The 27620-nt window shown below is 38.9% G+C and overlaps 1 protein-coding gene across 2 annotated transcripts; it reads left to right on the forward strand.

The window, feature by feature from the left end:
* The first annotated feature begins 1414 nt into the window (after positions 1–1414).
* LOC104590345 (Regulator of chromosome condensation (RCC1) family with FYVE zinc finger domain-containing protein) lies at positions 1415–27277 on the forward strand. Of its 2 annotated transcripts, none has more exons than XM_010248973.3 (9): positions 1415–2175; positions 3783–3869; positions 13603–13692; positions 13860–13946; positions 14035–14154; positions 16015–18126; positions 18223–18369; positions 26078–26631; positions 26858–27277. In XM_010248973.3, the coding sequence occupies exons 1-9, from the start codon at positions 2128–2130 to the stop codon at positions 27018–27020; spliced, it is 3408 nt and encodes a 1135-aa protein (XP_010247275.1). In that variant the 5' UTR covers positions 1415–2127; the 3' UTR covers positions 27021–27277. The 2 variants fall into 2 exon arrangements, with proteins under 2 accessions (XP_010247275.1, XP_088744188.1); XM_088888062.1 differs by having other exon boundaries at positions 16020–18126.
* Positions 27278–27620: the final 343 nt, after the last annotated feature.

Raw genomic sequence — 27620 nt, forward strand, 5'->3', positions numbered from 1 at the left:
AAAACTTATTGCGTCAAATCACTGTCATCCAATCGGGATCACCTTTTAATTTAGTAAGGGTCCCATGCGTGAACAGCCACTATTAACCACTCGATGGGCAGAGTTAGGTGAGATAGGCCAACTGACATGTTAATGGCGTCGGGTCAATTGGGTATGGATGATCAGTCAGCTTCCTGCTTCCTTCGATATATATGCTTCCACAGTCAGTGCAGTGGTAATTAGCTTCTATGTATGGACCCACTAAGACATCCTTCGACAGCCGTTGATTGCATAAGTGGAGGGTGGAGGGTGGAGGGAGCTTATTGCATTTTTCTCATATGGCCAAGGCTATATATGGATCGGATCATATCACCCGAATTGGACTCTTAAACTGGATCCGTGTAACTTTTGCCGGACAACCCAATTCAGATGTAGCTAAACCGGATCCGCTTTGGGCCCATGCGTGGCCTCATTGATTGATTCATATCCAGGTATATATATACCTAGAACCGATCCGAATCATATCCACGTACCAGTCAAAAAAAAATGGTACTTGTTTTTTTAAGGGTAGACAAAGATGGTTGGTAACTTGTTTTTTTTTTTTTTGCTTCAGGTTGGTAACTTGGTATTTAGAACTTAGAAGTTGGTCTCTCTAGAAATGATTGATGCAGCTGGCCGACATGTGGCCACGCAAACAGTCATGATTCGGTGGGAGTTCCCACATTCAAGTTCCCATACATCATCAACCATCAGACGTCTTCTATATAAAATCCATGCAGATAGGTGAAATCGATACCAAATGGACGGTTTGAAGAGGGAACTCATAGTCTCATATCAGGCAACCTCTCTGTTTCTAGCGAGACCACATCGAAGCCAAACATGAAACGCCCTTTACCATTCTGCCTTCGGCTGAGCTAGCATGGACGATTTGAACGTCGATGTCATACGACCGTTCACTTAGGGGGTCCCACATAGAAAATCTCCGACTCCAACATCAGGAATCTTCATCGGATGATCTCATTCTTTTGAACAAACAAAACAAAAAGAACAAAATAAAAGCAGTCATCGTATCGGACGGCTTCTGTGGCTTCACGATAAATCAATCTGCTCAGAAACCCATTTGTGGGTCCAGCCCCATCATCACCATGAACACATGGATCAAGGTAGGTCGCCTGCCAAATCTGAGCTCGCAGTTCAATACATTCCTCATTTCAAGGGCAGTTTTGTAAATATCAAGACCAGCTCCACAAAAAGCAAAGAAAGATCACAATTATGAATTATCATCTCCCTTTATCCCAATAAAATATCCTAAATAAGAACGTCACCAGTCACCTTTCCTCAATTTTTGTAAAGTACCGAGACGACCCGAAACTCCATTCAACCCGATTCCGATACATCCAATAAATTATATATCTTTTTATTAGAATTATTTTTTCACTCCTATTATTCCGAAACTCCATTCGCTTTTTCATTTTGGTAGTCAGGCGATTTCATGTTTTTTCATCTTTGACTGGTACTTACACGGACGCGACCGCGGAGTTAAATCCGATTCTCTCTTCTTCAGAGATTTTCTCCTCTCGGCTCTCGTCCCCCTCCGTTTACTGCGCTCGGTTTTCCGACGACGGGAACTCCGGTTTCTTACCGGAATCCTGTCCGAAAACCGTTCTTTTATCTCCCGCGAAACAGTCTCTGTCTTGTCGGGAAACCGCTTCTCTCCAGTCTTCTCTAACGGCGGTCAACTTCAAAGACACTTTATTTCAGTCCAAAACGATTTCTGATTTCAACTGTCACAACTCTCAACGGCTCGCATTTCTCCGCACCGAAAAGACTAAATAAATAAAGAAAAATAAAAAAGGGAACCGTTCGAAGACTTCGAATTGGATGGAGCTCTTAGGGTTTGGCTTGTCTGGATTTTGATTTCGGTTTGCAGAAGAGTTGCAGATCGGGAAAGCTGTGTATTTCTAGGGTTTGGAACTGATTAGCTTGCGTCTTTGTCGACTGTTTTTAACCATTTTGGGGGAGACGCGAGGAGTTCTTTTTTCTGGAGCTGTACATTGATGGTAGTTCACATACAAGTTTGTCATCTATGATGATCAGAACTCTTGAACGATCGATGCGGGAGGTGGTTCGGAGAGTCTCTCACATGGAATGGCAGATCTTGTTAGCTACGGAAATGTAGAACGAGACGTCGAGCAGGTGAGTCTCGAAATTTCCGCATTTTGTTGTAAAGCTTGGATTTTTTTTTTAATGTTTCTTTTCTTGATTTCTAGCTATCTGTTTCAGTGTCAATCTTGACAGTCAATTGCATTAGTAGATCTTGGTTTGTAAAGTAGATGATGTAGAAGCACTGAAACTTGAATAGACTATTATTTTATTTTATTTTATTTTATTTTTTGATAAGTAACTTGAATGTACTAATGAACTAGTAGGGATTATACTTCGATGATCAAGGAGATAAAATGAGAACTCAGTTGTTCCCAACTTATGGAATATCTCCTGGGCTTCATGGGGAGGGTGTTATGATTATATTATCTAGATATTTAAATGTGATTGATTGAGGTTACTTTGTTGAAAGAGTTCATTGAGTACGCGAATAGTATTTCTTCTGTTCTGACACCTGCGGGAAAATTGTAAGCGAGGTGTATGGGAACAGGACTTACATGACCCCGGAGACTACTGATTAGACATAGAATAGAGCTTGGAGGAAACATGCAAGTGGAGTATTCAAGTAGACGTGGGGGATTTCGGCTATGGGAAGGGGAGAGAATTTATTGATTTATTGATTTTTGGATTTAAAAAATCATTAAATTGATGGATTCCTCAACAATAGAATCAATGAAGTGCCCTCCCAATATGTGGTGCATGTTATATTTATAATACATTATCCCTACAAAGCATTTACTGGGTTCTTCATGATCATATAATGATTTTTATCCCCCTTTCGTTGGCCTCTAAGTAATTCAGATGGTCTTGGGAACATTAAAGACGAAAAAAATGAAGGTATACAATTTCCAGATTCAGCAGAATGCCTGTATGAAATTATTGGAGGTGTGCTAAAAAATTTGGGAGAAGGCACTGAGATGCAGATCTGAGGTTTAGAATATCTACAGAGTTTGAAAATGATAACAAATATGACATACAGTATTCTGTGGGTTGTGGAGATTGAGGCAAAGTCATGGTCATTCCATCACCCATACTGATTTATTTTGAATTCGAGAAGGTTATATAGCAGATCAAGACAAGAGTTCAGAGAAGTAAACAGAGTGAAGAATAACCTGGAAAACTTAGTGCTGGAGATTTCAGATGTGTCCATCACAATGTTCACATTTTATGGTTGAATGGCTGAACTTCTTAACCCTAATAACTTTTTTATTTGACTGCATCTTTTCAGTTTTCTCATCCATACAGAGATTCTACCTTTATGACCTCTAGATGAGAAATTCAAGTTACTTTTCACTACCTGACTACCATGGGAACTTAATGAATCATGACAAATGCATATAGTCAGTCAAGCTGACCAGGAAGCATTATACACTTGAAGAATATTAGGAAAGACCATGACTGATTGGGGACAACAGATTTCATTGTCATTGTTTAATCATGGCCTTTCGATTATTAAGACAGTGACAACTAAATGTGAAATGTCAACTTTATCGTGTAGAATACACTGTTCGGCACATGTGGTCCTTGTTGATCCACTTCAACCTAAAGAGTTACTTTGTTGATTTCTATGGTAATACCATGTCACACTGCATATTTTCTTCTGTAAGCTTTCTCAGGTTTCAATTGATCCTTGTATACAGGCATTAGTTGCTTTGAAAAAAGGTGCTCAACTGCTCAAGTATGGTCGTAAGGGAAAGCCAAAGTTTTGCCCATTCAGACTTTCAAATGTAAGCTTAGTGTCCAGATTACTTTCCTCACGAATTATTTCTTTAGGTTAATAATGCATTTTTTTGTCTACCTTTCATTTTTATATTGTTGAATTGTTATGGATGCTGTTACTAATCGTGATTAGATGTGCTGTAAAGTTTTAAAATGGTTACTGTACGAAGATTTTAAACAATAAAGATATTTAATTGATCATCAATTGTCAGTGCTAAGAGAAGAGTAAACTTCACTTGCTTTTATTTGTCTCCCGTTTATCTATATGTATAGTGAAATAAATGATGGGCTTTTAAATATGATGCGCATTCAACCAGAGCCTTGTATTGTTTATAAAACTAGTTCCTCATGGGAATCTGGCAGCAGTCTATGGATTTTCTCATTTTATGGGTGGTTTGAGAAGGAGAAAACAACCAGATCTTTCAAGGGAAAGAAAAGTCAAAGGAGGAATTGATTGACAGCAATGGATTTATTTAAGGAGTTATCAGTTGACGATTTATCCAGGAGTTGGAATGCAGTAGCAACTTCATCAAGGTCTAAACCTTTAGTTCAGGAGAGTTGGGCACCTTCTACACAGCAAAAGTTAAGCTGAATTTCAATGGGAATTTACTTGATAATGTGGGGCTATTGGGAGTGGGAGGAGCTCAAAGAGATGGAAATAGAAGACTCTTCGCCCTATATTTCCAATCCAAAAAAAAAGTCGATGGCTTTTCTCCTCGTATAGTTAATAAATACATTTCCATTAGTTCATTGAATATTGATTGAAATAATTTTTTACAGGCTTCTTATGTATTTCCAGATTTTGACATCATTGTCAATCTTAGGGTTCTAAGTTTATGTATTTGACAAATTTTTAGGACTCAAAATGATATTATTCTGATTTTGGCTTTTCTGAACCTTTGTTTTTCAAATGAAATATGGGCTCCTGTTAAACATTTACAATGAGTACTGCTGTCTTTGTGAGAAACATGGGAAGATACTAGATAGCTTCTGATGGCCCCTTTGGTTGGCAATAGAGATTATTATCCTAGTATATATTTAAATGTTACACATGCTGGGTGGTGAACAATAACTTTCATTGGTTTTATCTGGAGTGTCTCTTGTGCTAAATTTTAGGGTGGTTTAATGAAACTATATTTCAGATCTTTTAAAATATTTCAAATGGTCGTGAATAATTTCCTGAACGGTTCTGATTGGAAATGTCTAAAATCGATGTTTATTGTTATTTGATGGATAGGTACATATGAGTTGGCTCTGAATTGCTAGACTAGGAGGGCTAGGAGTTCTGAATGTTGTATAGATGGGTTCTTCAGTAAATGTCATCTTGCATCTCAAAGCTTTAAACCATAATAACTAAGGATGTGGGATTTCTAGTTGGCAGATAGCTTTACAAATTTGAGAAGAGACAAGGAAAAAACAGAATAGTTGAGAAGAGGATTTGCCTTTTTTTAAAGAATCAGAAAAAAAAAAGATTTATTAAAAGAAAAGAGTACAAAAGAAAGGTGATAAGATATCACCCAAGAAAGAGGCACATCCAAAAGACCCTTACACAGCGACCATAACCAACCCAAAATACAAAAACCACACATTACCTAAGGACAGCTACAAGCCCCAGACGCTAAAAAGGAAACCCCTAGAGCTGAGACCACCACCATACTGACTGCCGAGCCAACTAAGCCTCTACTTGCAATATGAACACAGCCTCAATCTTTGTCCACTAGAGCATCTTCTTGCCCAGAATCTTCCTCGTCCCAAACCTTGCCTTCTTTCAGTCGAGCTCTTTTATTCAACTTTTCATCCCTTCTTTTCATCTCAAACTCCTTGAAGGCCCTTCTAGCAAATTCCTCGCCGCCCCAAAAACATAAGCCTAGGCCTTTTCCGATTGTTACCTCTCTTTCTGCTAATTTCTGGATAGACATGCCATCTGAATCATCCTTCTTTTTGTCGGTTGTTTTTTTACATGTAAACATGTATTTATTAAAATTTAGATTGTAAGCAGTTTAGACATTTAAAGAACACTAATGTGGACCCCACTAAGGTGGTCCCCACTGTTCGTATGTCAGCAATAAGTTATGATTAGGATTAGTTCTTTATGATAAGATTAGGACTAGTCTTTTATAAGATTAGGATTAGTCTTTTTTTTCAGCTTTATCTTATCTTATCTTATCTTGCCATGTAAGCAATTCAGTCCTTTTACAAGTATGATACTATGTATATAAATTTAAGAGGGGGACGGTTGTTTAAACACATCAACCCAACTCTCTTTTATGAAAATCTCTCTCTCTCTCTTTTCTCCCTCTTCTTTTCTTATTTTTTTCCTTCTCCTTTTAAGTGTTTGTTCAATCTTGGGTGACTACTTGGTATCAAAGCATTCGATCTAGGGTTTCTCATGTGGAATTAATTCATCCGACCACATGAGAATTATTTAGGGCTGAGTTTTTTCATTCGACTGATTCTTGGAGATTAGAAGAAGTCTTCAACAATTGTCCCAGGATTGGAAAGTGCTCCTTGTAATCAGGAAGAACCAAAGGAGAATTAAGTGATCAAGGTTAGGTCTTTGGTCAAGATTGGAGGTGCCAATCAGATTTTTTGGGTTTCTCATCAAGATTGAAGTTGGCGATCAAGAAGATTTTTCTCCGAGATCAGTTCTGTTTCAGAAGTTTCTCGGGTTGATCAGAATCAAGATCAGTTTTGAGTAAACTGAAGTTGGCGATCATAATTTCAGCAAGAATTTTTTGAATCAAGATCAGGTTTTTTTCTCAGAAATTCCTGGGTAAGGTCTTATTCCTTTTTGAGGGCAGCAACAAGGATAGCTTAATCTGTACCATGGGGGGGTACAGATATTTCCTACTGTTTGTTGATGATTATACTCGTTTTTCGTGGATTTATCTCATGCGTTCTCGAGATGAGTTCCAACATTAATCCGAGTCTTTCATTAGATGATTTTAACCCAATTTAGGGTCAAAATCAAAATTTTTAGATATGATAATGCGAAAAAATAATTTTGCAAACCCATTAGCCTCCTATTTGCTTGAACATGGGATTATCCATCAGAGTACCTATCCTCATACACCACAACAAAATGGGGTTGCTGAGAGAAAGAATAGACACATATTGGAAGTAGCCAGAAGCATTATGTTTACCTCCAATGTGCCATACGTTTCTGGGGGGATGTTGTTCTTACAGCAGTGTATCTCATCAATAGGATTCCTTCACGGGTTCTTGACATGAAATCTCCATTTACCCTCTTATATCCTGATAAAGAGTTATTTACCATTCCCCTTAAAACCTTTGGTTGTACATGCTCTGTTCAGATTCTTGGCCCTCATCGTTCCAAGTTTGATCCTAAGGCCTCAAAATGTATTTTCCTTGGTTATGCACAAACTTAAAAGGGATATTGCTGCTATGAACCTACTTTTGGGAAAGGATTTGTCTTAATGGATGTCACTTTCTTTGAAGATGTACCCTATCATCCAAGGGTTTCTCCTCAGGGAGAGAGTAATAAGGATGGAGTTCATTAGAAGTTCCTTTACTTATCCCATTAAGTGAAGAGGGGTGTAATGGGGAGGGCTGTCAGAGATGCAGAGATGTGAGAGTATATCATAGACGATGGAGACAGGTTGACTTCGGACATCAACAATGTAGGACAATCCTAGTTTCCTCTGCAGATCCAAATCCCGATACCATAGTAGCCCCAGTTCCTTCTGCAGAGCCAGATCCAGGTACCACAGATACTACAGATGAAAGACATCCCACCATGGAGCCTTCACCTTCATTAGATGATCTTGATCTTCCCATAGCAGTTCGTAAGGGCAAGCATCGTTGCACCACATGTACAACTCACAGCATTTATCAGTTTTTGTCCTATGATCATTTGTCTCCCTCCTATAAGTCTTTTCTCGCATCCATTGCCAATGTTCCCATGCCTAGAACGATATAGGAAGCTTTGGAAGTACCAGAATGGAAAGATGCAATCAAAGCAGAAATGGATGCCTTCATCAGAAACAATACTTGGGAGATAGTTGATCAGCCTAAAGGTAAGAAACCGGTTGGATGTAGATGGGTATTCACTGTGAAACATAACGCTGATGGTTCTATTGAAAGGCATAAGGCCCGGTTAGTTGCAAAAGGATTTACTTAGACATATGGTATTGACTATTTGGAAACTTTTGCACCAGTAGCAAAGATGACCACTATCAGAGTCTTATTAGCAGCCAATTACTCTTGGCCGTTGTATCAGATGGATGTTAAAAATGCCTTCCTCAACAGAGACTTGCAAGAAGAGATTTACATGCAGTTGCCTCTTGGATTTTATGGTACAAAGACAGGAAAGAAGGTTTGTCGGTTGAATAAAGCCTTGTATGGACTAAAACAGTCCTTCGGAGCTTGGCTTAATAGATTTAGGCAAGCCCTTGAAAGGTTCGGATATGTACAGGCCCAGTCAGACCACACCTTGTTTATTAAGAGAGTGTATTCCTCCTTAACCTTGCTTGCTGTATATGTGGATGATATTGTAGTAACAGGAAATGATAATACTGAGATTGAGTCCCTTAAGCAACTCCTTCATCAAGAGTTTTGAGGTAAAAGATCTGGGAGAACTACGATACTTCATGGGCATTGAGGTAGCCAGATCTAAGCATGGGATTTTTGTTTATCAAAGAAAGTATGTTCTTGACCTGTTGGAAGAAACAGGAAAGCTGGGTGTTAAGCCTGCTGACACACCCATTGAACAAAATCACAAGATCAGTGCAGAGGGTGGAGAACCCCTTGAAGATAAAGCTATGTTCCAATGGTTAGTTGGAAAACTTTTCTATCTTTGTCTTACTCAACTCGACATCAGTTATGCAGTCAGTGTGGTTAGTTAGTATATCCACTCTCCTAGGATTACTCACCTCCTTGCAGTTGAGAGGATACTAGCATATTTGAAGAGGTGCACAGGTAGAGGCATTTTATTCAAGAATAATGATCACAAGAAGATAGAAGTTTTCACAGATGCTGATTGGGCTGGGTGTGTTGATGATTGAAGATCTACCTCTCGATATTGTGCTTTTGTAGGAGGTAACCTTGTCTCTTGGAGTAAGAAACAAAATGTTGTTTCTCGTTCCAGTGCTGAAGTTGAATATAGGTCCATGGCAAATGGTGTAGCTGAGATCTTATGGTTGAGATCATTATTTGAAGAGTTAGGTATTGTTTATGATAAACCCTTGATACTGTACTGTGATAATCAAGCTGCCATCAATATAGCCCATAATTCGGTACAACACGACATGACTAAGCATATTGAAGTGGATCGACATTTTATTAGAGAAAGGGTTACATCTCAAGAAGTATGTCTTCCATACATCACCTCCGACATGCAGTTGGCAAACCTTCTCACCAAGGTGGTTTCAAGGAAGAAGTTAGAAGCAGATCTATGTAGAGAACACTAATGTGGACCCCACTAAGGTGGTCCCCACTGTTCGTATGTCAGCAATAAGTTATGATTAGGATTAGTTCTTTATGATAAGATTAGGACTAGTCTTTTATAAGATTAGGATTAGTCTTTTTTTTCAGCTTTATCTTATCTTATATTATCTTATCTTGCCATGTAAGCAATTCAGTCCTTTTACAAGTATGATACTATGTATATAAATTTAAGAGGGGGGCGGCTGTTTAAACACATCAACTCAACTCTCTTTTATCAAAATCTCTCTCGAGCTCTCTCTCTCTTTTCTCCCTCTTCTTTTCTTATTTTTTTCCTTCTCCTTTTAAGTGTCTGTTCAATCTTGAGCACAACTTGGTGATGGAATTGTTGATCCCCTTTAATCACTCTATTCTATCCCCCATTACAGTGCAGCCCAAAATAATTGTTGTCTCAATGCCCCCCGTTTTGCTAAACCACCAGCTAGCCCATTTGCACTTCTTCGGACCCATTTAAATTCAACCTCAACCTCCTTTGCAATCTTCTCCACTTCCCTAATCACATGTTTAAACGTCCATGGGGTATGTCTTCTGTTTGCTGCCCATGAAATTACTACTTTTGAGTCCCCTTCCACTTCAACATGTCTGCACCCTAGCTGTTTGGCTAGCTTTAACCCTTGCAGTAATGCCAATAGCTAAGCCTTCAGCGAGTTTCCAGTGCCAATCGGTCTTGAGAATAAACCTAACATCCTCCTTTCAGAGTTTCTTAATACTCCTATTCCTAAGAGGCCTAGATTTCCAAAGGAACACCCATCAAAATTCAACTTTACTTTATTGCCTTTTGGTGGTTTCCACTCCAGCCTTACTTTATCTCTTACTCTCGAAGATTGTGCTACTTCGGACCATGTTCTTAGAATGTTTGTGACTGAGAAGACTTGAAAGCTATCCAAGGGTTTTACCCAATGGGCTACTTTCACCTTGATACTATCAATCACTTCCTCTATACTACTTTTTTCCAAGAAAAGTCTATTGTTCCTCTCTTCCCATATTACCCAACAAATTGTTGCCTTTGTTGCTTTTCACATTAGCATCCCTCTTTTCTTTCGTTGTCTCAAGAATTCGTGGTTGAAGAGTCCTGCTACATCTTGAGGGGGAACCCACATGCAGCCAAAGAGAGTACAAAAGAATTCCCAAATTCGGTGCACAAAAGAACAGGATATCATTAAATGAGAAAGGGTCTCACCACTTTCCTTACACAATGAACACATATGAGGAGAAAGGCAAATATATGGCCTTCTTTTCTGCAACATATTGCAAGTGTTTACCTTACCAAGGAATATTTCCTAGCAAAAGGCTTGGATCTTCGGGGGAATAGGCTTGCACCAAATTTCTTTCACAGGGAAAACCCCATCTAAAAGGTTGGGGAAAGCAAGTACTTTGAAGAAAGAGGAGCAAGAAAAGAGGCCGTCTAGAGATCCTACCCAAATTCTAGAGTCTTCCAATGAAGGGTCCAAGTGGATTTGCCCTAGGAGGTCCAATAATCGGATTAAAGACCCACACTCATTTTCCCTTAGTCCCCTTCTAAAGCCCAAATTCCAGTTCACACCGTTTGGACACGGTGTTCCCAACATGGATATAGCTTCCCCCTTGAGGTTAGATAGCTCAAAGAGATCAAGAAATTAGTCTTTTAGTGGGGTTTCCCCTACCCATAGATCTTCCCAAAACAGAATTTTATTACCTTGTCCTACATCGAACCGGATGGAATTGAGGAAAGTAGGGTAGATTTCATGAATTGCTTTCCAAGGAGAAGCTGAAGAACTGTGAGGGGAAACTTTTGCATCCTAGCCATTTCCAACCACCCGATGAATGCTCTCAATCACTTTGTGCCATAGTCTGTCGCCCTCAAAGGGAAACCTCCAAAGTCACTTACCTAGTAGAGTTGTGTTCCTTAACAAGATGTTCCCAATTCCTAAACCCTCTTGTTCCTTAGGTTTGCTAACCTTCTCCCACTTGATCAAGTGGTCCTTCCTTTCCTCTCCTGGGTCCCAAAGGAAATCTCTCATGTACTTCTCTAAGCACCTTTCTACCTTAGAAGGGATTCTAAGGGTTGAAAGGAAATAGGTGGGGAGGTTTGCCAGAGTGGCTCTAATCAAGGTTATTCTTCCACCCAAAGAAATATAATTCCTCTTCCAAAGGGCTAACTTCCTATCAAACCTTTCTACAACTGGTTTCCAGAACCCAACTGACTTGGGATTTTCTCCTAAGGGTAGACCTAGGTAACTGATAGGCCAGCTTCTGATCTCTGCAAATCGTATTAGTTCTCCTTTCTCCAAATTGAACCCTACAATTCCCCTTTTGGTCCAATTTATCCTCAGCCTTGTTACTCCCACAAAATTATTCAGCAGCACCCTCAAATTTTACACCATTTCCTCATTGTTTCCTTCAAAAAAAAAAATATGGTGTCATCTACAAATTGGAGATGGGTAACAATCACCCGATTTCTACCTACCCTCCAACCTCTAATAAGGCCTTGAGCATCAGCTTATGCCACCATTCTGCTTAACACTTCTGCCACTAGGGTAAAAAAGAATGGGGATAGGGGGTCACCTTGCCTAATTCCTCTCCTAGTCGGGAAGAAATCCTTTGTTGTACCATTGATTAGGATTGAGTAGTGAACTGAACTTAAACATCCTTTGATCCAAGACCTCCATCTAGCTCCAAATCCTAGTCTTTCTAATACTTTTAGAAGGACTTCCCAATTAACCAGGTCATAGGCTTCTTCTAGATTTACTTTACACCCCAGCCCCTTTTCTCTACCCTTTCTTCTTTCCACGATGGATTCATTAGCCACCAAGATTTGATCTACAATCTGCCTTCCTTCTACAAAAGCACCTTGGAAAGGAGAGATGATTGAGGGTAACACCTTTTTTAGTCTTTCTTATAAGACCTTTGACAGAATTTTAGTCTTTCTTTTTTGTCGCTTGTTTGTAACGGCAAGTTCCCACCAGAGTCAGCACTTTCAACACCCTCCTTGTTTATTTGTTTTTCTTTCCCTAATTCGGTATCCGATGATTTAAGCTGCAACATAGGCCCTCTTTGTTCACTTCCAATTATCACATTTCCTTTTTCACTTTTTCTCCTATAAACCCGTTTGTAGTTCTTTGTAGGGCCTATCCCAACCAGCCTGAGCTTTAGCCTGGAAAAACTTTTTGTTACGTGCACAATGTTATGGTTTCTTGAACTGCGTTTTTTTTAATATTCACCTCATTAGACATCTCCTTCTCCTTCTCCTTCTCAATCTTTTCCTTCGATCCAAGTCTACACCCAACTTTCCAACCAGCACCTCCTCAAAACATAAATGCTTGCCGATATTACTCTGATTTTTATTACCTTCATCCCCTCCAGCAGCTGTAATCCCCTCTTCTCTGGCTGTGATTTCCTTTTCGGAATTATCTTTGACGAAAGACCTTTTGCTCCCATCTTTCTTTTTTTCCTCCTCCATCCCCATGGACCCCTTAGGACCATCCTCCTCTGGGCTTGACATAACTGTAGTAGTAGAAACGGATCTAAGGTCTTGAGAATCCACCTCTGCACCTCTAAGTTCAGAAATAGTGCCACTCTCTGCAGGCCTTGGCATGTGAGTGCCTTCCAAGTTCGCTCTCCACCTTGGGTGGCTGGCCATCATCAAGCAACTCCCTTGATCCCCAGCCAACCTCTTCTTCCCACTTTTATCATATCTGGTGATTACCCAGACCCACCTCTCCTCCCTTCTCTTTTTAAAATCCAACAATACACACCCTCCAAACTTTTTTTTTTATGCACATTGATCTATTGGGGCTTAATTTCAATCTCTTGTCCACTTTACCTCTTTGCAACCTTCGACGACGATATCTGCTATTTATAAGATGAGCCATGTTAACGTGACGACAACTTTCTCACACCCGTTATCTGGGCCCGCATGCGCATCTTGGGTTGGTGCAATGTCCACTGGCCCCGTAGTAATTGAGCCCCCAGAACTCTCTAGCATTGGATTAGATTGGGCTGGGCCCCCATCCGGTTCAGATCTGAAATTGTGTGCCCCACCCCTATTAACTTTGAAAGGAAATCTCACTCCTCACGTTAACATTACCACTAGATAAATAAACAACACTTTCATTTTCGAGGATTTGCCTTTTCCTGAATGCATAACACATCCAACTATCTATTTTAAAGATGTTTCATTTTCTTATGTCATTGTTTTATGTCATTTTATGAGTTGAACTGTAGTAAATGTATATCAAATCATATATAGAAAACTCTTAACTTTATTTTTCTTACTATTCTTGTATCTGAAATTCACAGGATGAATCATCTTTGATCTGGTTTTCAAGTGGTGGAGAAAAAAAATTGAAGTTAGCTTCTGTATCAAAAATTGTCCCTGGACAAGGAACCGTGAGATAGTTTTGCACTTATTTCATATTATTTTTGTGCTTTATACTGACATTTAATCTAATATGCTGAATCAAAGAAAATAGAGAACAATAAAAATAAATGATAGAAGATATATCACTAAGTTCTTTGAAACTAAAACCTTTCACCGTTTTTTGGTTATATGGTAGTCTGTTTTCCAACGATATTTGCGCCCAGAGAAGGAATACTTATCTTTTTCTCTTATATACAACAATGGAAAGCGATCCCTTGATCTGGTTAGTGCTATTATTATGAGAACCTATTTACAAGTATGTAATTGATTTCTTTTCAGATATATTAAACCAGCATGCTAATGAATTTCAGATTTGCAAGGACAAAGTTGAGGCTGAAGTGTGGATTGCGGGCCTTAAGGCATTGATTTCTTCCAATCAATGTGGACGCTCAAAAATTGATGGATGGAGTGATGGAGGATTGTACATTGATGTAATTACACGTATACCATCTTATGGAGTCTAGTTCTTTAAGTATTATATTCTGTGCCTTATCATAAAATTATATTTCTATGAACTAAACTGCCCCTTTCTGGCATTAAACCCCACTTGTTTCTTAAGTGCTGGGCAAAAGGTTTCAACATTGAGTATTTTGATTTGATTAATGTGTTTGCATGATGATTTTTTTTATAAATAACATGATTTCATTAAGATTATATAAACATCAGATATACAATGAAGTATACATCGCTGAAGAGAGTAATGTTTCTCTTCCCCCTTAAGAAAACATTAAAATCCAGCCCAAAATAACTGAGTTCTGCTTTCTCATTGTTTTCCAGAGTATCAGCCATGGAATTGGCTAATCTTTGAATCCGTTGCACCTCTACCTACATTCCTTGAGTTGGCCACTTAAACTTCTTGATTTCATTCCTAATTTCCTATATATCCAAAGGGCTTCCTCCTAATTCATTAGCCAACCCACCACTACCTTAGTCCTTCTATTACAAGCTCTTCAATCTTCATATCTTTTGCTTTTTGTATCCCCTGAATCATGGCCGTCCATTCTGCTCTTAGTGAGACACCCACCTTTATTGGCCCAGAAAAAAGAGCCTTTATAATGCTCTTCTCATTTCTAGAAACTCCCCCTATCCCTATGCCTTAAGGACCTGGGTTCCCCATGCTACTTCCATCAAAATTCAAGGTAAATTTCTCAATTAGGAGACAAGCACCAAGAAGGCCTTCTCTTTTGTAAAATATCGAAAATATTAGTCTTCTCACGATAAATTTCCCAACAAAAAGATCCCAATTTTAGGAGGAATAGGTTTGCACAAAATCTCTTTGACAGGGAAAAAAGCCAGAGGAAGTGAAGGGATCAATGCTATATAGAAGGATGCATGCAAAAAAAGATCCTGATGGGTTACAAATTCATAAATGGTATTCTGGATATGAAGGATCCAAGAAAACCCCCACCCAATGAATCCAATAAGTAGATGATATCTGAAAGTTCTGACTCCCTACCCCTCTTCTGAAACCCAAGTCCCATTCCCACCCAGCAGATGTAGAAAGGATGGTAAATTTGGAAACACTTCCCCTTTGAAGGTTTAGAGTTGGAAGCAACTAGGAAACCTCTCCTTCAATGGAGCCTCACCCAACCAAGTCAGAGTTTACATGCTGATTTTTACAGCATAGATTTTCAAATTCAGACTATAAGAAATATGGTTTGAAGGTGATACTTGGTTTATTATCTATCCATATAAACAGATAAATGTTTTCATGTCATTATATCCCAAATATGTCACAATATCTCATTATTTTAGTTTCAAATATCTTAAAGTTCTTTAATTGTAAGACTTCAAAGTATTGTTCCATTCAAATTCTTAATGTCCGTTATCTGGTGCTGTTTGTCTTTAGTATATTTTTCTTCTTATTGTTTTCCCTTAATCTAAACCTTGAAAATTAGACAGTCATCGAAAACTGTGGTAGAGCAAACACGAACCTTTTTTTGTTTTGTTTCGCATAATGTGACTTTTTTACAAGTAATTGAAAATTTTTGTTAATTATAAAGGACATGCAAAAAGGAATAAAAGCAAATACTTCTCTATAGTTTACCACTCTTTTCAGCCAAAACAAAGTTCTATCTAAATGTAAAATCTCTGCTTTTAAACAAGTTGAAATCTTCAAGAACAAGAATTGATGAGATAACACTTGTACCCTACATATTTGTACAGAAGATTTTTCATTTCCTTCAAACATTTTGTTTTCGCATAGTAATTTTATGTTTCATGCATCATATTTTCCTTAATTTTAACTATTTGTAATGCATGATCATGGTTTAATGATTATTTTCTTTCAGGACAGTAGAGATTTGACATCTGCTAGCCCAAGCAACAGTTCTGTCAGTGCCACACGAGATATTAGCTCTCCAGAAGCATCTGTTGGTGCCAGCAATAGTTTCCCCAAAAGTTGTCCTCCTGATACTTCAGTGCATTCAGATAGGTCACATGTAGCATCAGATCACACAAATATGCAAGTAAAAGGATCTGCTTCAGAGGTTTTTCGAGTTAGTGTTTCAAGTGCTCCAAGTACATCTAGTCATGGCTCTGCTCAGGATGACTGTGATGCTTTAGGTGATATGTACATATGGGGTGACATTATATGTGATAATTTTCTCAAGGTTGGAGCTGATAAAACTGTTAATCCTTTAAGCATTAGGACTGATGTACTTCTTCCTAGACCATTAGAGTCCAATGTAGTTTTGGACGTACATCATATAGCCTGTGGTGTCAGGCATGCTGCTTTAGTCACAAGGCAGGGAGAGGTTTTTACATGGGGTGAAGAGTCTGGTGGACGCCTTGGCCATGGAGTTGGGGAAGATGTTATTCAACCTCGTCTGGTGGAATCCTTGGCAGTCTCAAATGTTGATTTTGTTGCTTGCGGAGAGTTCCATACTTGTGCTGTTACCTTGGCTGGTGAACTTTATACATGGGGGGATGGCACACATAATGCTGGGCTTCTTGGTCATGGCACTGATGTTTGTCACTGGATACCAAAGAGAGTTTCAGGTCCTCTTGAAGGACTTCAGGTTGCTTCCGTTACTTGTGGTCCATGGCATACAGCACTGATTACATCTACAGGGCATCTATTCACTTTTGGTGATGGAACATTTGGTGTTCTGGGCCATGGCAACAGGGAAAGTGTAACATATCCAAGAGAAGTGGAATCTCTGACAGGATTGAGGACAATTGCCGTTGCCTGTGGTGTGTGGCATACTGCTGCTGTGGTGGAGGTTATTGTGGCACAATCCGGTGCTAGTGTTTCATCAGGGAAATTGTTTACTTGGGGTGACGGGGACAAGAGTCGTCTTGGTCATGGAGACAAAGAACCTCGATTGAAACCCACGTGTGTACCTTCACTAATTGAATATAATTTTTACAAGATTGCTTGTGGGCATAGTTTAACTGTTGGCTTGACCACATCAGGGCATGTTTTTACCATGGGAAGTACAGTTTATGGCCAGCTTGGCAATCCCCACTCTGATGGGAAGCTTCCTTGCTTGGTGGAAGATAAACTTGCTAGTGAATCTGTTGAAGAAATTGCTTGTGGTGCATACCATGTAGCAGTTCTAACATCCCGCAATGAGGTTTTCACATGGGGAAAGGGAGCTAATGGAAGACTGGGCCATGGAGATATTGAAGATCGGAAAACACCAACACTAGTAGAGGCTTTGAAGGATAGACATGTTAAATATATTGCTTGCGGTTCAAACTTCACAGCATCCATATGCCTCCATAAATGGGTACCTGGAACTGAGCAGTCCCAGTGCTCAGCATGCAGACAGGCATTTGGGTTTACTCGGAAGAGGCACAATTGCTACAATTGTGGACTTGTACACTGCCATTCCTGTAGCTCCAGAAAAGCTTTAGGAGCAGCTCTGGCTCCAAATCCTGTTAAGCCATATCGTGTGTGTGATTCTTGTTATGCCAAGCTGAGCAAGGTCTCAGAACCTGGTGGTAGTAATAATAGGAGGAATGCTATACCCAGGCTCTCAGGAGAAAACAAAGACAGGTTAGACAAAGCTGACCTAAGATCATGCAAGTCTGCAACGCCTACCAATATGGATTTGATTAAACAGCTTGATAGCAAAGCATTTAAGCATGGGAAGAAATCTGACACATTCTCTCTTGCTCGATCTTCCCAAACATCCAATTTGTTGCAACTAAAGGATATTGCCTTTTCTAGTGCTATTGACCTGCGCCGAACAGCTCCAAGACCAGTACTTACGTCAGTTGGTCAGTCTGCAATCAGTTCCAGGGCTGTATCACCTTTCTCTAGGAAACCAAGCCCACCTCGTTCTGCAACACCTATTCCTACAACATCAGGCCTTTCTTTTTCCAAAAGTATTGCAGAGAGCTTGAAGAAAACAAATGAGCTTTTGACTCAAGAAGTGCAGAAGTTGCGTTCCCAGGTATGCTAGTCTGATCACATTCACTCCTATTTTTTTCTTAATTAAGCATCAAGTGCAAAACAGTCTCCTTATCCTGTTTTTAATGGACTTGGTTAGGTTGATAGCTTAAGACAACGATGTGAACTACAAGAATATGAGTTGCAGAAATCAACAATGAAAACTCAAGAAGCTCTTGCATTAGCTGCGGAGGAATCTGCTAAATCCAAAGCTGCAAAAGAAGTTATAAAATCCCTTACTGCACAGGTAATGCTCCTATTTATATGTGTCATCAATTTTTTTTTTATGACTGACTACTATTGTAAGAGCACGTCTATGTTCATGTGCAAGTAAGCATTAAACCATATATGATATATGGTATTTAGATTTAGGGCCCATTTGGCGCGTCTTTCCATGCAGTCTTTCGGCTGTTTACAAGTCGGGAAGACCGATTTCGGTCTATTCCCATTTGGCTCGCAGAAGATCTAGCCACCAAAAGACGGAGCACTGAAAAGACGCAAGAAGCCCATTTTGGGCTGATTTCGGGAAGCTTCAAATGAAGCTTTCTGCATCTTTTGCGTTTTATTCTCGTGCGGAAAGACACGGGAAGTCGTACATCTGCCAAACGTACTTCGGGCTGCTCAGATCTTCATTCCAAAGCTCAATGCATCTTTTGCATGTCAGAGCTACGAGAAGATCTTCCCAAAAAGACGCGCCAAACGGGCTCTTAACTTTTATGACTTGCATTGAAACCAGTGTTTTAAAAGCGCAAAGCGCAAAAAAGGCGCAGGGGTCAATTTGCACCTAAGGCACAAGGCGAGGCGCATGCCTTTTTGAAGCAAGGCGCAAAAATACAAAAAAAAAAATCAGTAAATTCAAAAAAATGCCAAAAATAATATTAAACATAATATTAATACAAAATATAAACTTAAATTTAAAAATAATGTTTTAAAAAACCTATTATCTAAGATTAAAATACATAAACATAAGATGGGAAGCATATTCAAATGAGAATTTAAAAATAAAATCAAACATATAAAACATTTTCAAGCATGTAAAACCTCTAATCTCTTTTTCACTCAATTGCATTACTTCAAGTAGCTAATGTAATGTAAAACATATTACATTCCTGATTCTACGAGCCGCCTTTGTGCCATGCCTCTCGAGGCAAGCCCAAACAAGTCCACATTAGGTCTTAAATTCTTACTCTTCACACAAAAAACAATGATTTTGTAATTTTAACTGCTTTTTAAGAAGATATTTTATTAGGATGAATGAATGAACAGCATTACCAAATTGGGGGGTCTACTCCACTCTAGTTCGCTTGCTTGCTGAAGCTCCAAGAACCCCCAATTTGGTAATGTTGGGCGTGGCACGGGGGCCCGGGAGCGGAGCCCCCGGCCCAGCCGCTATGTTCCAAAAAGGCAAAAGAGCGTCAAATTTTCAAAAGGCGCACGCCTGGGCTGAGGCGCAAGGCACATCAGGCACACGCCTAGGCACACCAGGCGTGTGCCTTTTGAAAAGGCTGCACCTAGGACCTAGGCGAGGTGCATACCCTGAAATGCACCTAGGACCTAGGCGAGGTGCATACCCTGAAATGCGCCTCGCCTGTGCACCTAGGCACGCCTTTTAAATCACTGACTGAAACCAAGGCAAGTATCCACTTTATATAGTATAGATGTACAGATTCATTGAAAACCAACTTCTTAAGTTGTAAACAAGTAATGAAGTGTGCCAGTGCTTACTATGGAACCTACTATTCTATGAGTTTATCTTGCATATCTTTTGTAATAGTACTATTTGAATAAATAAACTATCTAGCCTGAAGGAGCATAAAAGCAGTGATGACCAACCATGATTACTCTCTCTTTTCCTTCCTTGAGGTTCATGTTTGAAAATTTAATCAGTGGATAGGAGGTCAGCAAATGCTTTAGCTGACAACCGTGCAAAGCAAGGGGTGAATCAGGAGGTTTTGTTTTGGGCAGTGTTGTAAGTTGTTTTTGTTCAGGGGTCACCTTTCACTTTAGTAGGTGACAGTTGTACTTTGGTCTTTTAGCTAATGAAAGTTATCATTTCCTATAAAAATAATAATAATAATAATAATAATAATCAGTGGATAAGTTGTTGTAATTTGAATTCTATATAATCGAAGTTACCGTTGCCAATAAAAAAATTATGTCATGAATCATGATCCATGTTTTTCAACTGAAATATAATAATCTTTTTTAATTGGTAATGATGAGTTCTTTTAAAGGAATAAATAAGAATGAAAGGGATCTGCAGTCTGCACTCATTGACAGTACAGTATAGATTGAAGTCCTGCAATAGAATTCAGCTCTAGAGATTCTGCTTTAAGACCATTTTGTATTGTGATCAACTGATCTTAAGCATCCATTGGAATATGATGTTTTACCCAACTTATCAAAAAAAAAAGATGAATTAGCCTTTTCAATGGGATCAGGTAATTCCTGTGGACCCTGGCACCTTTCTAAGCCATCTTATTTCAATCACAGAATCATTTTTAAGCATGCTTTTCTGAAAGATCTTGATGCATATTTGGTCACTCCTGTTTTCCCTATAAACAATGCAAAAAATATTACCAATAAAGATTGATAAAAACTACCCAACAAAGAAATTCCTCAAAATTAGAGATTTGGAGTCGAAGTAAAGAAAAAGGAAAAAAAAAGCTTTTTTTTTGAAAAGTAGAAAGTAAAATTCATTAAAATAAAAGCTTAATACAAACATCAGCGGGTGATGAGGCAACACCCAAAAACTCTATCCAATCACAACACAAAGGACACACTGCAATCTCTTCTTAAAAAAAAAAGGAAAAGAAAAAAAAAAACTTCTTCCTAAAACTCCGGAACCCCAAACTCCCGAACCGATGCACGAAGCCCTCTGCCAGACCTAAGCTCCTACCAATTCTGACATCTCTTGCAGTTAAATCCTCAATCTCCACCAATTGAGCCTCTGAACTTCCTTCCTTTTTTATTATAAACTCTCATGATTTTTTTTTTTTGTTGGACCAGGCCCTCTTGTCAATCTAGAGAACATTTTAGTAGCATACACTAAATAAACTTAATTTGCAACTCAAGGTTTCTTCAACACATCCAACTCACCCTCAATACCATCTGAAATTGCAAATCTCCTTTTCCAACCCAAATCAACTCCCAACAACCATTTCAGATATTGAAAAGTCCTCACAGCCTCTTACCACACCATTTTCTCCTTCCTTACCAACATCATTAGGCTGTGTTTGGTTTGAAGGAGTAGGGAAAGGAAAGTAAAGGTAAGGAAACCTTTACAAAACTTGTATAGGTTTCCCTACCTTTTCCTTCAAACCAAAACATAGCCTTTGGGTCACAACTTACTTCCGGGCTTCCATCTTCAACCTTCTCACCTATCTCTCCATCTCCCTCTTTAGCACTTCCACCCCCTTACATCGTCCACCACTTTTCCTCCCAAGTCCACCTTCTCATTCTCTTTCCTCCCTTCTAACCCTGCAACCCACTAAATCACCGAACCTCTCCTCCCTTCCTGAGAAACTCCTTGAAGCTTGACCCAAAACAAACCAAAACTTAAGCTTAAAGTCATACCTACCCGCTGGCTATCCTCCTTATCTGTGTCAGAAAACCCCACTGTTTGCACTTGAATCACTTATCACAGACAGCAACTCATGGTTAACAGAGTTCGCTGCTCAACACCATTGCTTCAAGAGACCTCCAGCTCCAAGAGCACCTTTTCCTTCTCTGCACTATCATATCTGATGACTTCCCAAACCCACTTCTCAGTCTTCCATCTTCGATCATTGAAGCAGACCCTTCTCCTTCCAATCCTTGAAAACTTAACCTTGAAGCTTTTTTCTTTTGAACATCCTCAATTTTTCCATCGAGTTTCTCTGTCTTTATCCCTAACCTTTGAATTTAAGAGGTGGACCCCGCTCCCAGGGCCAACAACATTGAAGGCCGGAAAACGACCCTTCGACAACCTCCTCTGGCCTTCCCATCTCAGTAACCCATGAGTTCAATTCTTTCTGACCTCCAGCCTCCACGGGTCCCACTAAAGAACATTCCTCCCCTCTAAAATTACTTCCCTACCCTTTTGTCTTCCTCTTCTATTGTCTTCAACCTCCAACTGACCTATTACCTTCCCCTGCATCTCAGGCCTCTGTTCCTGAAACTCTAGCCCCCTCTCACCTTTCTCTTCCACAATCCAACATTCTCCTCTCCAACTGCAGCCTTTTCTAGCCCTGAAAAAAGCATATTCTTCTCCTTCCACATAAATCCCCAGCTCGTAATCTTCACCTGTGAAGAAAAGGAAAAATTTATCTGTCCTTGGGTCTTATTGATAAATCTAGTTGCTTATTTCAAAATAATCAATACAGTAGCATGAAGAAATGAGCCTCAAAGAAACATCTAATAGTTATCTTTCTCAAGAAAGGAATATTAGAAAGTACTATATTAAAAATATGTTATTCAAAAGAGCCTCCTAGATTAGTGGATAAAACTAGACCTAATTTTATAATACTTACCAAGTTATGAAAGGAAAAGGAATATCTTCTAACTTTTAAATAAAATAAGACTTGTGGAAACTAGCCTAAGACCAAATTAGTTCTGAAATTTACTAGAAGTAGTGAAGTTAACCTTTTGCGGTAATACTATAATTTACTAAAAGTAGTAATCACTAGTTGCTTTAAATAGTAAATCCCATGAGTTACTAAAAATTAAAGAAACAATTCACTAAAAAAGGTTCAAATAATAACACCATGCATGTCTTAGTGACAATACTTTTTGAAAATTCATCCACAAAATGAAAGTTATCCATTAATGGAAGATGAGCAAAAGGGTGGAATACCAAAATCGGAAGATATAGTAGCTGGAAGAACAACATAAATAGCAATTAAATGTGCTATTTAGTATTTACTTGGATGTTAAAGTTGCAATACAACATAAATAGCTTGATTCTAGGTTCACTATCTAGTTTTGCATATCCAAAGGCAAGCATATAAATAAAATAAATGAAAAAAAGCAATGCTCTCTGCTAGATAAACAATGAAAGGATTAACTTTAGTAAGTACAACAAGAAATGAATTGCTGCAGCAACAACATTTGCCAATAGCAGCTCATTTTTTATTCATCTAACAAGGAAATAATGTTAAGTAAAAAAAATGCAAATTATACTTGGATTATGTATGGTTGATCCAATAATCAGTTGGATGGATCTTCTATGTAAAACCAGAGGAAGGAGTGCCTTCAATTGAAGCACCAATTTATGAATGCAAAAAGAATCAATAAAAAATAATTTGACTAATTCTAAAGGAAAACAATATAATCTTGATCCCCTTGTTCAATTGTGAGGGAGGGAGGGAGGGGAAGTGCCACTGTTAGAGCAAGGAGGGAATAGAGAGTGAGGGGTGATGGAATCCCTATTTTACATCAGATAGAGATGGAGAGGCCACGGAGGGAGGGGTGCTGTTTTGGGTGAACTGAGATGGAGAGGGGAGAACCCCTGCTTAAGGTTCAGTTTGTTTGCAGTATGAATTTCATTTCCACTGGCATATATGCATGGAAATGTAAATAGGCTGAGTGTGAACTGGTTCACTTTTGCTTCAAATTTGAACTTTATTTGAAATAGAAAGAGAACGATGTGGTCCCCACCTTATTGGCAGTAGGAGGATTATTTGTTTTGAATTAGGTCAGAAGCAAGATGCTGTGATCCCCAGTTCCCCACTTTAAATGGGAGAATTAATGTAGGAGGATGGTGGTGCAAATTCTGCATCAGTTTAGATATACAAATTCTGCATCAGTTTAGATATACAAATTTTGCACTGCTAGTGAGTGCAAATGATGCAAAATGTACAAATTTTGTATCAGGTAGGAGAGTGAATCATAGGCTCTGTTTGTGAAGAGTGCAAATACAAAAGTTCTGTATTTGCTTTTTTGTATTTGTACTCTTCCCAAATGAAGCCATAATAGGCTCAGTTTGGAAGGAGTACAAATACAAAGCAAAACCTTGTATTTCGTATGTATTTGTACTGTGCATATTTGTATTTGTACTCTTTCCAAACTGAGCCATAGGCTCTGTTTGTTTGCGATACAAACGCCGAACCAGGGTATTTATGTACCCTGGTTCACATTTGTGAGCGTTTGTTTGATACGTAAAAAAGTAATGATTATCAGAGCAAAAATGTATTTTCTGACACTTTTGTACTCTGAAAAGAGAACTTTACTGTACCTTTTTTTAATACAATTTTGTGTTCTTTTGATAATTAACTTTTTGACCAAAATTAAGGCATTGGAGCATAAGATAGTTGGAGCATTTAATGATGGGCCCACACTTCTGCACCGATTTCAAACAAACAAGATGAATGCAAAAACGGTTTAAAATGTGAACCGTGTTTGCATTCATGAACCGAAAAATAGGTAAATATGCAGTGTACATATTTGCACTTGCACTGCAACCAAACGCAGCCATAGTTACAAACATACTGATGCAAAATTGAACTAGGTGCAAAATTTGCATCCAATTCAGATTCGCACTGAAAACAGAACATATGAAGAAAGAAAGCACTTTTATTGTCCAAAAATCAACATCAATCTTCTTCTCTTCAGTTCCAAAACCCTTGTCAAACCATTGCAAACCCTAATTTCCTGAAAAATGGGGAAAAGAAGTACCTTAAGGCTATGTTTGATTTAAAGGAAAAGGTAGGGAAAAGAAGGGAAAGGTAGGGAAACCTATACAAGTTTCCTTATCTTTCCCTTCTTTTTCCTTCAAACCAAACACAGCCTAAAGGCAAAGTGCACCACCATATCCGTACCCAATACCCATATGGAGCCTGCTCAGCCTCTTAATCATGCATAGGCCCCTATAACATTAGGCTGTTGGCAAGTGCCTTATATATTAAGTGGGCTCAGTATTATTATTCATGATGATCCTTGAATACCACCTGTTTGCCTGGGGAATACATTAACAGCTATGGTGTAAAGGTAAAGTGAATCATCGTCATCATTGTCGTCGTCGTCTGAGCCTTTGTCCTAAGCATATGGGTCAGCTATATGAACCCTGTTTCGCCATTCTATTCTGTTCAGTCCCATGTCTTGTAAAATGTTGAAAAGTGTGGCTGTCATTGGCAAGTGTGTAGCAGATTGGGTGTTTATTCTCCCTGAATTTGCACAAGTGTGCCATTCAGATTTAGGAGTTAATTTTTGGGATGTTCTTGAATTACAAAATTGTAATTCTTAAAGTTTCTTTTGATTTGTTCTTCCTTAGTTTTACCTTAACACCTGAGTAGATTGTAATTATCTTTTTATATTTTAATGAAAATTTTCTTTACTATCAAAAAAGAGCCCCTAAATCATTTCTTACTACAATCCAAGTCCTTTGTGGTCTGCCCTTGGCTCTTTTAGCCCCTTCAACTTGTAATAGATCACTTCTTACTGGTAACACAGATGATCCAGTAAATGTTGTTACACATTTGGTTAAGCTAGTCATGTTTGATCATCTTATTGATGTTGGCCTTTTGCCAATATGGTTGATAAATGGATTACAAACCGCGCCACTAGTCTTGCATGTTGAAATCTACCTGCTTCGTGTTGAAAAGAATGCATTTCTGTACAACTTTAAAAAGGCAGCTACTTATCAAAAAAAAATTAAAAAGATAGCTGTTTCATGAACTATCCTTTTACTTGGACCATTAATCATTTCTAAAAATCATTATTTTATAGGTTTGAGTTGCCTTTTATTGTAGAATTCATTCTCCTTGAATCCATTAATGGGTGTTTTAGAGTGATTCCTGATTTGTATATACTGTGAGTATTATCATCTATCCGAGTTGCATTATCTCTTATTGAATGAAATTTTATGTGCCAGAAATGTTAATTGTTTTCATCTGCGAAGGCTTCTGCATTACTCTTTCATTACTTTTTTTGGCAATACCATATTTTTTTGCTGATTGGGCCTTTTATATACTGTCCAGCTCAAGGACATGGCTGAGAAGCTTCCACCTGGGTCCTATGAGACTGAAAGCATGAAGGCGGTTTACCTACCAAATGGCTTGGATCTGAATGGCATCCATCATCCTGATGCAAATGGAGAGGTCCACCCAAGATCTGATGCAACCAATGGCTCTAACCTGGCTTCTCCTGCAAGAATAGACTCAGGCACCACCAATGGGACTCCAAGTCAGACTCATTTGCCAAGGAACATACCTGGAGCCCATGAAACCAATTCCTGCCTACAAAGCCAAGGAGTTTTGTCCCCCAATGGGATGGATGACCATGAAGATGTAGGATTGCGGAATGGTAGTGGGGATGTACATAGCGGTAGCAATGGTAGGCCTGAGGCTGCTGATGGCAGGGAACCTGAGCCTTTCCAGAATGGTGAGAATAGTATGAACTCTAGAAGTCCCTCTTTGACAGGTAACAGCCATCAAGTTGAGGCTGAATGGATTGAACAATATGAACCTGGGGTATATATAACCCTTGTAGCCCTCCGGGATGGAACTAGAGATCTAAGGCGAGTGCGATTCAGGTACTTTGGCTTGGTTATCTCTATCTAATTTTTCTTGGTAGTTACTTTTCACACAGTTATCATAATTTCTATTAGAGCCTTTTGATATTTGTTGACAATTATGTCAGAAAAAAGGCAACTTTTTGTGGTTGCTAACTCATCATAAAGTCTTAGAGCATTAGGTTAGGCATTAAAATTTAATTCTTCATTTGTAATGTTGCAACTGAAAATGGAAATGTGTCTGCAGCCGGAGGAGATTCGGTGAGCACCAAGCAGAAACTTGGTGGTCAGAGAACCGTGAGAAGGTTTATGAGAGGTATAATGTCCGGGTATCAGACAGGTCATCAGGAGCCACTGGGCAATCAATGCGTAGACCTGAAGATGCCATTTCACAAACTTCTCAACCTTAGCAGCGGAGAGAATGTGCCTGTGTCTTTTTGGATCCTTTTTGTGATAGCTTATGAAGGCTGTGCAGAAAATCCCTGATCAACCAGATGGGATACTGCTTTTTTTCCTCGTGCCTCTTTTGATTTATTTTCTTTGTTCCTTCATTTTATTCCTGGGTCTCTGCCCTTGCCTTCCTGTTGTATTGTATTGTATTGTATTGTATATAAAATCATCCTGTGAGATAATATGGGCAGGAAAAATTTTCCACCTTTACCCCTCATATAGTATACATCTCACCTGTCACAATTTACCCCCAGTCGTGTCGTGTTATTTTAACCTTTTCAATCTTCTTCCCTGACCTTCTGTCTTCCTTGAGAATCCTAATGTATCCACTGTTGGTCCCACTTAGATTTCATACTCCGAATCAAGTAATCAACTAGTTTTCCCATTCTGTGCATTTTATTTTTCGTGGACTGCTTTGCAGACTTTGGTAAATGCTGGGAGAAATGTTTTCTCAGTGAACAGCTCTACAGACTTGACAGAAGCTGGGAGAAATTTGAGCCTTAGCAGTGTCTTCTCGTGGCTCTTTCGTGACTATTGACTATTGTAGGTGTAGGTGCAGT

Source organism: Nelumbo nucifera, chromosome 5 (assembly GCF_055504915.1).
Source record: "Nelumbo nucifera cultivar China Antique chromosome 5, China Antique-T2T, whole genome shotgun sequence".
NCBI classification, from domain to species: Eukaryota; Viridiplantae; Streptophyta; class Magnoliopsida; order Proteales; family Nelumbonaceae; genus Nelumbo; species Nelumbo nucifera.